Genomic DNA, 17,698 nt, shown 5'->3' with positions numbered 1-17,698 from the left:
AGTCATAGATGATGATAAAGGCGTATGCTGATCTGTTGTAAAGGACAGGCTCAGTCTAGCGTGCTAATCTGCATATCAAAGCACTGCATATGTAGATCAAGGAGGTTTTCCATTTATGCTTGTTAGCTTGACAGTTAGCTTTTCCGAAAGCAGAAAATCTCAAAAACCTACAAGAGGATTTCCATGATGTTTAGTGCAAAGATATACAGCTCAGTGCTGCTGGGTTTGTTGTTGCTGGATGTTTGATTTCCAGCTTTAGACAATTACAGTTTAGACGTAGCAATTTGTAGCCATGCTAGAGATGTGGCTCCAGGGATGGAAATATTATCCTGCCAGTTAGTTGGCCCACTACTTTGGTCCAGACTAAAATATCTCGACAACTATTGGACGTATTGACATGACATTCGATACAGATATCTACAGGCCCCAGAGGACGTATGACCTTTCCTCTACCACCACTGGCAGGTTGACATTTGCACTTTACAATGAAATACCTTAACAACTGCTACATGGATTAACAGGATATTTGGTGCAAACATTCATGCTATTTGGTTATTCCCTGACTTTTTAATTAGTACAGTCATCAGATCAAAATTTCAAGTTGTGAATGCTTTGGTTTATGTAGCTAACAGTTTTTCTTTCTTTACAATGACCATTATCTCCACAGAGCAGCTAATGTGGGTAATGTAGTGTCTACAAGAGGATATTTGGAGGAAATCCTTCTAACATAAAATAGGAAGGAGTGATCTGTTTGGGTCGTTTTGGGAGATTAGGGCAACTTCAAAGAGTTTCTAAAAATATATCATACATCCATACATCCATTTTCCACTGCTTATCTGGGTATTGGTAAGCAGGGTAGCCCAGATGCCCCTCTCCCGAGCCACGTCCTCCAGCTTTTCCTTAGGGTTCCTCAGAAGGTTACAAAGCCATAGGATATGCAATCACTCTAAGGTGTTCTGGGTCTGCATTATTGTCTCTGCCTGGGATATCTCCAGGGAGGTGTCCAGGAGGCATCCAGTCAGATGCCTGAACCACCCCAACTTCTTTCCTACAATACAATACATATGGTGGCTGTGGCTCAGATGGTAGAGCAGTTGGCTACCAAACAGAAGGTTGCTCCTCAAATTATCTACAATAATTCAGCACAATGAGTTCATGAGGCATGTCTGAGCTCCTTACATTACCTCTAAGGCCCAATGCCTTACCCCTACCACTTAGCCTTAGCCCCTCCTTTTTGCATGTTCACATAAGAGATAGGTATTCACGATTCTTGATTGGATGGAGGGGTGCTCAGATGCACACTTTAAAGTGAACGTTATTAGAAGCATTAGCAGCAAAAGAAAGCTCATATTTTTGTCATTAAGGTTAAATTGTATGCTCACCATCATATTATCTCAGTTACATGTCGTTTCAATATATTATGGTTCCTTTCTTATAATAAGCATAACAAAAGAAATTGCGAATATGCAATGTCCTGATGGCATAAGCTTTGTTACATTGTTATCACTGATTTGTGCATGACATGGCAGTCCTGCATTCTGACAGCTCATGACCAAAGGTTAGGGTTGCAATGTAGATCAACAGACATACCTTTGCCTTCAGGCTGCACTCCATCTTCACCATGACAGTCCGGTGTAACCTCCACATTACTGCTGATGCTGCTCCAATCTGTCTGTCACTCTAATGCATGTCTTTCCCTCACCTGGGGTTTAGGACCTGCCTGAAGGGAGCAGTCCAACATGATTTCAATTTCCAGTGCAGAAATGTAACTTTTCTTTAAGGTTAAAGTGTCTTGGCAGTGCTATGACCTGCTTCCACAAGCTCGTCTTTGACTGCGGTTGCCTGTTAATTTGCGCATGAGATTCAAAGAAGCGCGTGTGACTTCAGTCAACCTTTCATCACATACAGTCTCGTCTCTGAAAGCTGGCATGCGAACCATTTACCCAAATATTTACTATCAAAAAGGTTATAAACTGTATGTGGATCTAAGCGAGACCTTTAAGTAACCGTCCCATTACTGTGTATAAATATATATATGTATATATATATATATATATATATATATATACATATTTACTATGTATACTGTATTTATATTTGTGCATGTGAAGGGAGAGAGAGGTAGTGAGGTAGAGAGTCCTATCATATCAATGGTGGTCTGTTAGGCATGGAGCAGAGCTAAAAGACCATTCAGTTGTCAAAATAAATCCTATGGAAGTGAACTGTGGGTCACTGCAGCCCTCTGAGTTGGTTTATTAGTGTGGTCTGTGCAGAGGAGTAGGCATCCTTTAATGTAGACTGCTACATACAGCAAAAAGGGCAATGAGGTCGTCTAAGATTTAATGATTTCAGTGTTAGAAATTTGTTCCAACACAAATCAGGGAGCTTACTGTCTCTTAAAAATAATAAATAACATGGATGAATCCAGAATAAGAACTCACCAGTAGCAATATGAGATACTGTGAGTCAGGGCAGATGGCTGCCCAAGGATGAAAGTCTCCCTGAACCTTGTGCTCCTTTAAGAGCCGCACCCTTTTGTGGGTTTACTGCTGTGAAGGTGGGCAAGGTCTCATCCACTACCCACCCAAACACAACTAATGAAATTCCTGAAACTTAGCTCCCACCAGTAAGTATCCATCTACCACAGCAGAGCGCAAAGGGAGCACTTCCTGTGAGGGTGTGACGGCCGGCACAAAAGCCCCTCTATCTGCACCGCACCACACAGCCCCGACCCCGACCAGAAATATCACTCACTGCTTTTCTATTTGGAAGCCACGGGGCTGAGAGCATAGGCATCTCTCTCTTTCTGTCTCTCTTGTTTTACTCCACTTCTGTGACCTCTGACCTCCAACTTAACTGAAAACATGAACATTTACTATGTTTCTTTGTCTGCATCTGTGAAGGCTGTGATAACAGCGGTCACAGTCAGTTATGTGATGGGATGTTGAGTGGCCTCTGTGGGGAGGGGAGTGAGTTGCCAATAATAGTACAGCACAGTTTTTTTATTTTTTGTAATGTGCTTATTAGTCTGCTCACTCATTGGTCACAAGAATGTGACCAACTAAATCATTCCTGTATCCGCAGTAGATCATTTGCACCTGTTGCCATGACTCCCTGCAAGACATGTTTTGTATTCAGAAGAAGAAAGACCACGACCAATTTTACAATTAAGGCCAAATTTCTGCCAGATCTTGTCTCGTTTGATGTCTCATTTGAGGGAGGCCACAACGCCTGAGGAATCGATCAACGATCTGGCTCTTAGATGACTGGTGGGATTTCTAGCAGGGCAAAAATTTTGGTCAGCTGCAGTTTTTTGCAGTTCCATGATGCAATTTCCTTCAAAGCTGCTTTCAAAATATCCTTTAAAATCTGTGGTGAGCTGCCAGCAGTAGATCATTGGAACAGTGTGAAACTATTGGCCGGACTGGGTATCCCGTCACCCTGCCTGTGCATCCTAATGAGCATGCAAGGCAAACAAAACAGGGACCCATTCATTACAGACTGCTCCACAGAGCTCCAAGAGAAGAATTTTCCAAGTCAACCAGTAGTCATTATTTAGGGCCATTGGTCGACTAGTTGCCGGCATGTTTACGATATTCATTTAATTATTACAGAAAGTCTGAGAAAGAATAGTATCAATGGGTGCGGTTACATGATGGCTTCTCCTTCAGAATGAAATAAATCTGAATGAAATCAGTCGCAATTAAAGTCTTTCCAGGTAGTTTACATGGGAAAGATTCATTCCGAATGAGGGTTTACACAGGAAATCAGTTTAATCACCTTTTCGTCGCCTGTATTCGGGTCCGCACAAGGTTTGGGGTAGGGAAGGTTTCTGATTGGATAGGGGGCGGGGCGGATGTTACGTGTTTACATTTACCGGAAGAAAACACTGTAGTCCTCGTTTGGATAACAAGATGCTTGACGACGCACTCAGTGGCTTTTTCGGGCTTGTTTTGCTTATATTCTTGAAGCAGTAGTATGACAACAACCTTGTTCTGCTAATGCTTCGTCTGTTGAGGAGGAGAATCGAAGTAGAAGGTCGAAGAAGGCAGATAGAAGACTGTGTTGTGGTGAATGGAAACCGGTGAGTGCAATGAGTCGGACTGCTCTATCTCACCCCGTTGCTATGCACCCTATATACGTCATCGCGCCAGAAGGGCAAGGAAACAAGCATGCGCAGAAAGACTGGAATGAACTTTAAGAGGAATGAGTGTATACAAGTGCGAGAAATTCTTTCATTCAAAATTAGAAACGGAATATTCCAGCCCCTTACATCAGATTGAATTTTCAATCGCATTGGCCATTTTCATTCTGAATTAGGTGTTTACAAGATCACTTTTAATAGGAATGAGCTTTCATTCAGAATGAAAAGGGAATTAAACTGTCCATGTAAACACTCATGTAAACATTGTTAACACTGTGCTACATTACAGAGAAATACAAAACTGTACTAATGAACCTTCATTAATATAGGCCTGTATTTTATCTACAAGTGCACGTCACACACTGAGCGAGCCACCTGTTAATGACGCTGTCAGCAAAGCAGTAATGATTGTGCTAAGTGGCTAATGGACATGTAGCTACTTACATGCTTCAGATGATACGTCATGTTTGTAGTCGACCAATGAAGATGAGTTTACATATCACCTTGGGTTCGTCCTTCACCTTCTCAAAATGATCCCACACTTTAGATTTCCTGTCCGACATGTTATTAACTAGCCTGTGTAATAACCACAGGTACCACCTCTGGTAATTAACGTGACTCCTGCCTGACTGCTGAGCGTGGCCACTTCCTGTGTCTGTCCTTTCAAATTACATTCCCACATGGTCCAGTCATGTAGCTTTTGATTTATTTTGACAAGGCACAGCTCCTAGAGTTTCATGTTTGCTTTTTTTCTCTGCAACAAAGCATCCAATGAAATCTTGCTGACTAATGACCTTTCTGGTCCACTAACATTTGATCGACTGATAGGGGGCAGCCCTAGCACTACCAGAGTTAGAAAAAAAAAAGTGTGCCTTTAAGTGTTTAAATCTGCAGTTCCTTTAATGGCCACTAGGTGCTGGCTCCATGAGAATTTTGACTCCCAATTCCAAATGCAGAGCTTTTCTCTAAGCATCCAAATTGTGTTATTTTGTTCCACACTATCAGGTCTCAGAGGGGAGCTTGTTTGGTCAAATCAAAATGGTTTCAAGCCATCATGCTCAATTATGGTGGTTGCATTGTTCGTCCCACCTCTGCTCCTCCCGGCTAGTTACCTAAATAATTTAGGTATTGTGGCTTCAGTAACAAAGATGGCGGTGGGTGGTGAACCCAACTTAAGCTTCAAAAAGTCCCCTCAGAAAGTTCTGGGTGATGTCACATGCACAATGTTTTTCCACAGTCTGTGTGGCCTTTTGTACGGTATAACTTAATATGCTGAGCATGAGTATGCAAAAGTCATAGCTAGAGCACTCGGGGAAGCCCTGTATGTTTACAGTCCCTGCAATCTGTTTTCATTGACCAATTTGTCAATCTCACCAAATGTAGGTGTGTTTCATCAACATGCTAAGGCTGAAGGAGAATCAGGACCACACCCAGAGAGAGCAGGAGGGACAGAGGGTTACTCTGACCCATACTGCTCAGAAAACATGAGGCTTTGTAGTTGTATGTGCAATGTACACACGCACATGTGTGTGATCACCACCCACATGGATGAGCATTCAAGATCCTTGGCATGCTGGTCAGGTGTGCAGGCCACCCAAGTATTCTCTATCTCTCTATCTTTCTCTCTCTCTCTCTCTCTCCCTCTCTCTCTCACACACAAACGCACTCACACACACACACACTGGATTTAAAGGACAGGTGTTTTACAACCATTTTTTTTAAATCAGTAGAAGTGGTGTGAAGGCCGCTGTAAATCAAAGTGACTGACAGAAGTGATTACCTAAGGATCAGTTTTCAAATCCAAATGACATCCTGTAGTCTTCTCATTCCCCCTCGAGTCAGATGTGTATCATCACACTCCCCCCCTCTCTTTTTCTCTCCCTCATTACACACATATTTTCCGTGCCTTTTCTTGGCTCATTGAGATTTCAACTAGTCATCATGGTATTCCTCCTCTCTCGGCCAGAGGCCCCGCTTTCTTTCCCTGACCTTGCATAATGAAAAGACTAAAAAGAAAAGTTATTTGAGCAGGTCCAACAGTCCATCACGTCTTGTTGCCCTGTGGAAGCAGACAATGCACTTCAAACAGAGGTTGTCAGTGAACATTCAAATCATCCAAAAATCCAAAACCCCTGAATGCCCCTGAGTAAAGTTGGACAGAATGAAAGCAAAGGTAAAAGTTGTCAGATTTCTGTCATGCATATATGCCACGTGCATACATTTTTAGTTCAAATAAACTTTTAAATACTTAGAGATTACGTAACGTGAACCACAGATTCTTTGATGATGATGATATATGTACATGTATGAACAGTATATCCTCTGGGCAGCTATGTAACCATATGATCCACATGAGAATTACAGACTGACTGACTTTGAGTGCATATTATGTGTGTCACTGTTACATATTAATAGTATGCTGCTCAGTCAGCCACTGTACCCAGACGCTTTGCTTGTAACACACCCAAAATGAAGCAGCGTATGCATGTGATCATGTGTAACAGGTTGTCAATGAAGTAATGTACCTAAATACATTACAATTTTGAGGTACTTTTCTGCTCCTGCACTGACAGTAATACCTCAACTCCATTGGAGGAAAATATTGTTCTTTTTACTCCATTACATTTATTTAACTGCAGGGATTAGATGTTATTTTGCAGATTATTATTCTGCATACAAACATATGATCACTTGATGCACTGTAATAGATTAAAGTACCCAACAGTATATGAAGTATATTGTCTCCCCGTGGACCAACTGCAACATTATCATCTTGCTGACATGTAGATTCATCAGAAAAACAGTTGAATAATATGATAATTTGACACTCCGAAAAGGGCTGGGCCATTTTGCATACTTTAACTTTTACTACTTTAAGTATATTTAGCTGATGATACTTACTTATTAGAGAACACCACCATTCTTACACATCAAAGCCTGTTTACTGGTGTTGTCTAGAACTGCATGTATGAAAAAAAAAAGTTGCGTAAAGCCTTTTATAACTCCAGAGGGAGCTGTCGTGAAGTCTCATAAACTGCCTCAAGTGATGTCACTTGAGTCAGCATCAGTTTGAGGTGTGGAGTTAGAAAGAAATGAGCTAACCAGACTTCTGTAGCCCGCTGCTCATCTCTGCTTGAGGCTAGTGACTCAAGAATAAATTTGCCTTGACTAGCACAACATACCTGAATGTCTGGCCGAAATGTTGTGGGTAGTGGAGGAGCCAGAGAGTATTTTTATAGTGTAGTATAAGTACTTTTAAGTAAAGGGTGAAGGATGTTAATCTTCCACCACTTTCCCCAAAACACTTCTGAGATGGTTTAATCTGAATACTTGTTAGAAATCTCAGCAGGTAAACATTTTACAGAGGGCTTGAAGAATAGCGTTTTTTCTTCCAACATGTCCTCACTCTGACCTCGTCGCATATTGATGTTTGGTCATGAACTTTCCACATCCACATATGACGTGATAGGTACCCTAGGTGGTTGTTGACCTTCTGGGTCGCCATGTCAAGTTCTGCACGTTACATGCATTGTCTGATTTCAAAATATATTTCCATTGTCACAGGATATGTACAGTTTGCATACAGTCTCTTTCAACTATGTTTGGAGTGAGACTGGGTTGTTTCTACTTTCCTCTTATTCTCTTCTGACCCACATGTACAGAATCAGATAGATCTCGACACCCTGGAGGGGTTCTGGCAGTATTACAGGTTAGTATACAAGATCAGTCTTTGTCTCAACACATCGTTTTGAAGGTCTTGGTTAAGTCCATATTTACTCTGTCTTGTTTTGGTCTCAGACAAAGAGAGATTTAATTTCAAGACTGGTCAAAACAACAACTGCAGGATATGACCAAATTGCAGCACAAAAAGGAGTGTTGAATATTATGCTGACTTTAGCTGCACATTGTTTGTTTGTATTTGTTTGCTCATAGAAAACAAAGAAACCTGCCCACACATAAAATTCACCTCTGCCTTGCCTTCTGATTATTTTATCAAGACATTTCTCATGGTACACTTGTACAGACACACATTCAGTATATACGGTAATAAAAGAGGTGAATGAAAAATAGTCTTCATTTGTTTTCTCTTGGTGTTTTTATGGGAATGTGGAGTTTTCTTTGCATGTTTCACATTTTACTGCAAGTATATCACAGTAGTAGTGGGGGACTCACACTGGTCTGGTCTTGTCTTGACTTGGTCTCAACCTGTCAGTCTTGATAATGACTTGGTCTCCATTAAGGTGGTCTTAGCTACAACACTGCCAATAGGTGTAGGGTTTCAGGCACCTGTGGTGTTTTTATGAAACATGGGTTAAGAGGATAAATGTTAAGCCAATAATCCTCTCAAAAACAAAAATCTAAAAACATTAAAAAAAATACACTTTTATGAAGGCTATGGTCATTGTGAAGAGTCATGTTTATGACAGGTGTAAGGATTTAGTTTGGGTGCATATACTAAAGTATTCAGTGTTTACACTTCACTGGACGTGTAGGATAAAAGTGCTGCAGATGTTGAGGCTCAGACTGGAAACGCCTATGAATCTATTGTAGAGAGCAGCAGAATTAATTCCTCCACAGTCCTCTCAGAGTCCCATTGACTGAGGCGCTCTTCATTTGTCTGTCCTCCCGCCGACTGGCTGGTCTGCCGCCCGCAGCCTGCTGTACACCGGCACACCTCCCCACTGCGCTGCCGCTGAATAGACCACTGACTTCACTCGATTCAGCCTTTAGTTAGATCGCTTGGTCTGGTCCCACCCATATGTGAACAGCTTTTGTCACAAGTGAAAAAGTCCTTTTCAGGTTTTTTTTTCCGCCTCCCCCTCTCCTCCCCCCTCCCTCCCTCCATCCCTCCCTCCTCCTCAGCATCAAGTGCAGCCTGAGCGGAGCGTCCCGGCTGAGACTTTCTCTCACAAGAAGCAATGAGGAGAAGGGAGCCGTCGCCCTGCTGATACCAGGACGTCTGGGATGCAGTAGCGTTTGTTTTCTAGTGGGATCATATTTATATATTTCTAGGGAAAACAAACAATACATTGCGGATTTGGCGTATCCAACAATCGGATGCAAGCAGGTAGGAAGCCTTTGTCATTTTGCAGTTAAATGAACAATGGAAATGTGCTCTTTATTTGTCCGTTTTTCAAAAATTATTTCATATTTTTCATGTTTTATTTTTTTTAATCGATTTCCTCCCGTTTGGGTTGATGCTTCTTCTCTCTCAGGGTGCACATTTTGACTATTTTGGAAGGACTGAATTGGATTTTATAGCCTAAGTGGTGCACAAAATACCTTATTTATGTCTTTATTTTGAGACTTTTTGACTGTTATTATTAATATTATTATTATTATCATTATTATTGATTTTAAGACGTTATTTAATCCGCGCATTAAGTCTCTTTATAACTAATAGACACATTGTCCGTCTTTTGTCCACATCCAGTTGCGATGCTGTAACAGATGTGGAATTACAGATGTTTTTCCACAATTCATTGGATATCTTATGTAATGATGTGTTTAATGCATTACAATGCTAATGGTGATTTTTGTTATTTTTTGGAATAAGGAAACAGAGGACTTAGATTTTTATCAAACATTTTAAATATTTCCAAATGAGACCTTTTTTGGCACACTTTCTTCTTGTTGGGCACTGACAGTGTCTGGTCCTGTGTTGTTGTGCCTGAGATGTAGACAGGACAGGTCAAAATGAATGAAACTATCTTTTTTTATTAAACGTGGTGTTGAACTAGAGAATAGATGGTGACCCATGCAGTAAGAGATGGACAACTGCGCCATAGCGCCATCCTTTGGTCACTTCGTCTCCTGGGTGCCTCCTGTGACTTCCTCCACTGAGGGATGGAGAGGGCACAGCTTCTTGTTCAGCTGACTGCAGTGGAAAATTGTTCAAATGAGCGCCGTCTGTGACCAGGAGTCATCATGGCAGCATATCAGTTTCCACTCTATGCTGAATAATTGCAGGCTTTTGCCTAGATTTGTGTTATGTCTGAGTCTGGCGGTGGGAGTGTGAAGTTGAACAGAAACTTTAAGGGTCATTTTTGTATTCTCATTTATTGAGACTGTTTTACAGCTCTTGTGGGCTTGTATTTTATTACCGTCTGTTTGGGGCTGGTTAGATGTTGGCCACTGGGTATGTTTTATTGGAAGCTGTGGTTAACTTAATCCAGATAGTCTCCTTTGCAGTGGGACTCAGCTGGATGACAGTGCACTTACTGGCAAACAAAGCTGGAATGAAAAAGGTATTCTTGGTAGTTTCAACTAAAAGGAGAGATTTAGACAGTGTCTCTGCAGTGGATGATGATGCACTGCTATGGTCCACAGGTGATGCTGTACATTCTCCCTCTCAGCTGCGTCTCCTGGGAGCTTTGCCAAACCAGGCACAGTCTCATTTTCACGCTGCACAAACATCTAATTGAAAGGGAATGTGTCTCTGTGGACCCCCTGGCCAAATTTGGCTGTCCTTCCTAAAGGTTTGTCCTCCAGCTGGATTCCCCAAATGTCAGCCTGTCTGTCACACTCCATTTAACCCCCTCAAACAGCCAGAATGAATGCAATCACTGTGGCTTTTCACTCTGGACTCCTGTTCAGAATTAACTGTTGGATTTGCACTCCTGCTATTCAAAGAACAGCATCCAAATCATTTTGTGTTTGGAATCGCCTGTGTGACCTCATCACCACAGTCACGCTGACGAAACAAAGCTCTCCTACTCTTGTCGTTAAGTGATGGTCTGCTGAATGTATTAAAACTCGCCCAAATTGTAATTTTCTTTATGAGGTTATCAGGACTATTGGCAGCATCACACTCGTACAGTAGAAGCATGAACCAGCAGGCTGTCTGCAGCCCACGTAGCCTCTGTGTTTGATGTCATCTGTATGCATGACAAGGAGTGGAGTGGAGCTAAGGAAACCAGATATGGTCATTACTGAAGGGGAAGGTTAACCATTGTGGCAAACCCCCAAGCCACTGTCTCAGCCCATTCAGAGGATCAGGGTTCATCCTCTCCTCCTCGCTGCCCGCAGCCTCCAGCAACACTCAGAGGACATAAATCTCCTCTCAACCACACAGCTAATGTATCCACACTGGAGAAATGTTTTATATATTATATACAGAGTGCTGTTTCTTTACGTAACGGCACCAGTCCCTTTCTGCAAACTTGAGTGTTTTGAGGAATGCTCTTTAAAACAAGTGGACTTTACTGTGCTGCCACAAGCTGCTGAGCTACTCGAATGATAGTTTACAGCACTGGACCCACTGGATGTCTGTAATATACAGGGCTGCACTGCCTCCCTGTGGTCATGCATGGATCTGTGTATTTGATAAAGGATATTCTCAGTTCAAGGAATTCTGAGTTTTCCAACTTTTTGGATGTGTTTGAAATTAATTTAAGATTCCAAACAAGATTGACTGTTTGTTATAGAGTGCCATTTGTTCCCCCCCTACTTGGCAGAGTTGATCAGTTGTTAAACTGATATCACAGAATCACAAAGCTCTGTTGGATATGGATGGTTGCTGAGCTGATAACTTGTATTTTATTGATTAGACAGGAAGGTTTAAACAAGCTGAACTCACTTAGAGACTAAAGTGAGGGTTGTCACAAGCAGTATTATATTATTAAGGCATTAAGAAAGGTGATGCAATGACACCAGATCTGTTTGAATGGTGATGTGATTGCTTATCTTAAAGGCTAAGAGGCTGATGATAGCACCAGGGGGGAAGCAATTGATTACCAAAGTAATTACAATTTATCCTGAGAAAAATTTGTGTCAGCCTGGTAAGATCATCCTGATGATGAGAGCTCAACATTCTGTTTCGCTTTCTGTATCAGCCTGGACTCGATGCCACCCCAAACACTTTCAGTGGGAGTACTCACCTTAACAGACAAAGTCCTTCAGCCAATCAGTGTGACAAAACACCAGGGAACTTCTTTGTCATCACCAACGGAGCCAGCTGATAAATCAAGCTTTTCTCAAATCCAATTGGAAGAACGGCAAAACTTCTTTTCCTCAAAGAAACTGCAAGTGTGTGTTCTTGCTCTTGTTTAATTGCTGTTATTGACTCTATTCCTGCCATAAGAGAGGCCAAGAGGTAGTGGTTGCCAAGAGGTAGTGGTTGTAGCTTCAAGAGCCACCATTACTGTTCTGCAAGCTACTGCCTGCATTTTACATCAACTACAACGTAGTCCCTGATTTGCTGCGTATGTTGTCAACTCTGGTGCAGATCCCTGAATGGCCCCATTTGGATTTTAATTCCTGGAAAGTGTTGGGGGCAGCACCAAGTCTGGACTGATACAAAGGGGAAACAGAATGTTGAGCAAACGTCATCAGGATGGTCTCACCAGGCTAAATGCCTGTAGCAGTGTACGCCATTTCAGCAGTAGGGAGAAATTTTCTTTGAGGGCTTTCTACCAGAAAGAGATCTTTTGGTTAATGTTTGGAAAAAAGTCATAGTTTGGGTTAAAATGAATAGATTTCTATTAGACTGGGCTTTCTTGGAGAAAGTCTATAAGGAAACTTCTACCTTGCGCACCATTAAATGGCAGTCCATCCAATAGTTGCTGAGACATTTTACTCAAAACTAAACATGTTAACCACATGGTGGTCCTTGAGTAAATGTAAGGGGATCACATTATTAGGTTTAGGGTTCATCTTCTAGGAACCATGAATGTCTGTAGCAAATTTAATGGCAATCCAGTTTGTACATATGGAGATACTTCACAGTATCAGTGAAAACTTTGACCTGACTCATCCCTAGATGAAAACTCACTAGTGATTTGGATTAATCCTCTGGGCACCATGAATATCTGTACCAAATGTTATGCTAATCCATCCAATAGCTGTCCAGACATCTCACTAAAAAAGTAAACATCATGAAGGTGTAAGAGGAGAAGTCAGGGGGTCACTTAGGTTGATCATGAAGAAGAAGTTCTAGGGGGTCCCCAGAATTGAGGAATAGTTTGTTTTCACTATTTAATTCAGTGAGCTCAATGTGAGTAAAAGTCATAAGCGTGACTTTTCTTATCAAAGGTTTCCCTTCCTTTACAGTTTTCTCCTCAAGTGTATTTGACTATTAAAAAATCCTGGTCTCAATCATATCTAACAACCAAAATCAGAAAGAGGTCCTTGAAGCAAAATCTTATTAAATGGGAGTCTGTGACCTAATGTGTACCAATTTAGGGGTCCTTTACGTATAAAAGGTTGAGAGCCACAATTCTGAGAAACATAAATGTACAATATTTCCTGGTAAGTGGTGGACTGACCAGCCAACTGACATTGCCATTCACGCAGCCACACATTGCTTTGGCTCTTTGTATCTTTGCACCTCTATTTCAGAGTGTTCCTAAGTCTTCCTTTCTACTCTTTATATTTCAGAGCCAGGCCCAACTTAACAATGGGCCCCATACCCCTGTGTGTGCTGCTCCCGGTGACGGTGCTGGCTGTGGTGGCAGCTGTAGCTGCTGAGGAGAATGCAATCGATGACGAGTATACCTGGCCACAGTGGAAGGTGCCTCTGGTAAGGAAAAGACGCACTGTGCCTCTAAGCAGCCCAAAATTTTCAGCCCATCCTCCACCAGAGCTGAGTGGGACCTGTGGGATTGAGTGTCAGCGTCGCCTTCCAGCCACCACTCTGGATGACTTGGAGCAGTTCCTGTCCTACGAGACAGTTTATGAGAATGGAACGCGCACGTATACCTCAGTTTCTGTGCAGGGCCTCAATGAGGTGACAGCCTGGTCTGGAAATATCTCGTCTAGCTCTCGCCACAAACGAGAGGTATACGGCACAGATACCCGCTTTACCATCTCTGATAAGCAGTTCTGCACCAAATATCCCTTCTCCACCTCTGTGAAGATCTCCACAGGATGCTCCGGGGTTCTTGTGTCACCTAAACATGTGCTGACCGCTGCCCACTGCATCCATGATGGGAAGGATTATCTAGATGGGGCGCAGAAGCTGCGTGTTGGCGTTCTAAAGGAGAAGTCCAGGCGAGGGAAAGGAGGCAAAGGCAGAGGAGGGCGAGGAAAAGGCAGAAGGAGAAAGGGAGACAAAGATAAAGAGGAAGTGCAGGAAAAGGAAGAGAATGACGGCAAAGGGGAGCGTAGAGGAAAAGGGAAAGGTAGAAAGAGCAGGAGTCGGCGAAGTGTGGAATCAGGGAAACCTTCATTTAGGTGGACCGGTGTCAAGAAGACCCAAGTGCCCAAGGGCTGGTTCAAAGGTGTGGCTGATGGACTGGCTGCGGATTATGACTATGCGGTTTTGGAGCTGAAGAGAGCGCCAAAAGTCAAGCACATGGATCTGGGTGTTATCCCCTCTGTCAAGAAGCTTCCTGCTGGGAGGATCCACTTCTCTGGCTTTGACGATGACCGTCCTGGCAACCTGGTGTACCGGTTCTGCTCCGTCTCTGAGGAGTCCAATGATTTGTTGTACCAGTACTGCGATGCCAAACCAGGCTCCAGTGGCTCTGGGATCTACATCCGCCTCAAAGAGCCAGGAAAGAAGAAGTGGACGAGGAAGATCATTGGGGTTTTCTCTGGTCACCAGTGGGTGGATGTAAACGGAAACGGGATGCAGCAGGATTACAACGTGGCAGTGCGGATAACACCTCTCAAATATGCCCAGATCTGCTACTGGGTCCACGGGGACTCAAGTGAGTGCCAGGTATCTTAAGACAACACAGGACCCCCCTTAACCACCACCCCTCTCCAATCCCTCAGACCCACCTCTATACAAGGGACACCCCACCTCTCATCACCAACCAGAGGCCCAAGACTGCCTCTTGTCCTCCTGTTACCTCCTGTGCCTCCCAGTGACTCCTGCTACACTGACCTACACACACACAGCCATACAGACTCAGTGTTGACAACAGAAACTCGTCAGCACTTCAAGAGAACTGTGGCTCTTAAGCTTTTCTAATTTATTTGCTAAGAAAAAACAATTGAGAAAAAATATGTATTGTATGTTTTTACAGATCATTCAGATCTGCAGTTTTGCTTTCTGTTTTGACTCTTTCTTTTTAAAGATTCGACATTTTTGGATACAGAGTTGGAAAGCGTGTATATCTAAATGTTTGTGAGCAAAGCCCCTGGTACATTTGTCTAATATTCCAACTAGGCTTTGTATGGAGACAGTTGCATTTTCGAGAGTTCTCCACCACTGTAAAGCCAAGTGTGTGCATTGGCTTGGACAAAAGACCCAGAAGAAATTAATGTAACTTTTGTTTTACAAATGAACTTCATAGAGATATTGAGATAACTTTTTATAAACATTTTAACTGAAGAAGCTGGTGTTTTGCATTGTGTATTTCTAGAACCTTTTTTACAACTACCTTTTTAAAAAGACTGTTCCTCTGTCTAAATAGAGAAAGGGTCCTAATGGACCCTGGATAGATTTTATATTTTCTGATTTGTGAGTCACACTATCTTTCCTCTGTTCTTGCAACGCAGTGAAATGTGGTTTCATTGTTGTGCACATAAATATATCGGTGCTTATCCAGAAGACGTGGTGCTAATTTATGGAACTGTTAACTTTTTAATGAGGGAGGGGAGACTTCTCAGAATATATTTTGATAGCCTAGTACTGTAACTATGTATTTTATGTAAGGCTACAAATTTGGGTTGTGTTAAGATGGGACTTAACCATTTAATGATTTACTTGAGCTGTAGAGATTTTTCTAATTCTAAGGGTTAAATGAGATTACAAGGACAATATTGTTGTATAATAACAAATTTAAATCTGGGATGTGATATTTTTTTATTTTCCATGTTGTTTTTGTTCCAAAAAGTCTTTTTGAATACCAAATGCCTGAGATTAATGATGCAGATTGAAGACTACCAACCATTAAACCAAGATTGCTACTTGTGTGTGTGCGTTTGTGAAAATACAAAAACATTTTTAATGTTACACACTGGTTTGTGGAAGATTGTTATCATGAGACCACCACCGATAAGAGTTCCTGGATCATTTAATTAACTGTTTAAAAATGTTCTATCTCAACAACAGCTTAATGCATCACCATAAATCAAACCACTGATCAGCATAGCTGGATTATTTTGCAAAAGGACTCCAGGGCAAAAGTTTGTTGTTTGGCCCCTTTTGACACCGCTAACCTTTGACCTGTTTGGCATTATGATGCACTTAAAAAATATTTTCTATATTAACGATAGATCAAATGACTAAGTATGTGTAATGTGAAAGATGCTGTGCACAGTATTGAACTCACAGAGACTAACCATCCAATTCTGCATTTCCTTTCAGCTCTTCTCCTGAGGGGTGGAGATGTTATAAACATTTGGGACTCAGCCCCAAAACAAGGGGGGTCCAGGGGCCATTACAGCAGCTATGTGCACTATTTTTCAAGTCAATTGAGATAATAGAATACTTAAAAGTCTGTACATCATTTGGGCCAAAACATGATAGCTGCCAAGGGAAAAATCCTGTAGAGCCTGCATCATATCTTATATCTGATTGTTCTCCAGATGTCTTCATCATTCTGAAACCATGGCATGACAGATGTTGATGATGACTAATAATAGGGTGGGAATTGGGCGTAAACAGCATTACTAATATTAAACCCTATTTCTGTTGTTTCACAGAAACAGAGATTTCACAGAATGAATGTTTAGCGGGCAAATCTGCTACATTTGAATCCATGCCTTAATAATCTGGGCTGCTCTATTACAAATCAAGAATCCCCAACTATGCCAAGTATCTGGCAATACTCTGAATTAAGTATCATGCCAACAGAAGACCATTAACTCTAATATATAAAATTTCTTTCGGGAGAAGTATAGATTTGGGGCTTTTGAGAAAACTTTCACGGCTGGAGCCCCGGAGGCCACCCACTGCTTCCCCCATCCCTGTCCTCAGCTTATTGTTTTGGTTTTCTGACCCACATCTTTAATGTTTGGGTTCACTCCCACTACTCTCATCAGCATCATTTTCAATTGCAGGCTGTTTTCAGTTAAACAAAAAAGTTCTAGTAAATCCACTGTACGCTACCTGGCCAGTACCAGAGTGTAAACAAAGTTGGCAGCTAGCTGGTGAACACAGCTTAGCGGCCAAAGAGTAAATATTGGACTTCTACACAGCAAGTAAGTAAAGTCAGCTTTAAAAATAGGTAAATGTGTACAGGTTGTTGCTCGGCCTGTAGTCCACACAAGGCATTTTTCTCTTTTTTTAAGGTAATGTTTTGATCTGCAAGATCCTCCTTAGGTGGGTATGAAAGAGATAACAAGAATGTCTTCTAGAAGAAATTAGAGCAGGAAATGCAATTTTTCTTCCACACCTGCCCGAGGAAGCTCTTGCATACTGAATCAGTGCCTTATAAAAGAGAAAAAATGTCTAAAGAAAAAAAAACATACTTCGTCACACACCCAGACCCAGAAAGCTACTAGTGCACCTATGCTGTTTTTTTGTGGTAATTCATTTTGATCTTTTGAGTTAGCACAACTGTTTTGGGGGGAATTTGTATCAATAAATAAAATGAGACATGAATAAATTGAAGTGTAGAAACTAGATTTTCATACAGAGCTCTCCTAAGAGAGGTAAAA

The 17,698-nt window shown here is 41.8% G+C and overlaps 1 protein-coding gene across 1 annotated transcript; it reads left to right on the top strand.

The window, feature by feature from the left end:
- Nucleotides 1-9,003: 9,003 nt before the first annotated feature.
- prss35 (serine protease 35) lies at nt 9,004-15,996 on the top strand. Its single transcript, XM_049584548.1, has 2 exons — nt 9,004-9,212; nt 13,523-15,996. Exon 2 carries the CDS (start codon nt 13,542-13,544, stop codon nt 14,814-14,816), a length of 1,275 nt encoding a protein of 424 aa, XP_049440505.1. The 5' UTR covers nt 9,004-9,212; nt 13,523-13,541; the 3' UTR covers nt 14,817-15,996.
- Nucleotides 15,997-17,698: the final 1,702 nt, after the last annotated feature.

The sequence above is a fragment of the Epinephelus fuscoguttatus genome, linkage group LG8 (genome assembly GCF_011397635.1).
Source record: "Epinephelus fuscoguttatus linkage group LG8, E.fuscoguttatus.final_Chr_v1".
NCBI lineage: Eukaryota > Metazoa > Chordata > Actinopteri > Perciformes > Serranidae > Epinephelus > Epinephelus fuscoguttatus.
This window is presented reverse-complemented; position numbering and strand designations above follow the sequence as displayed.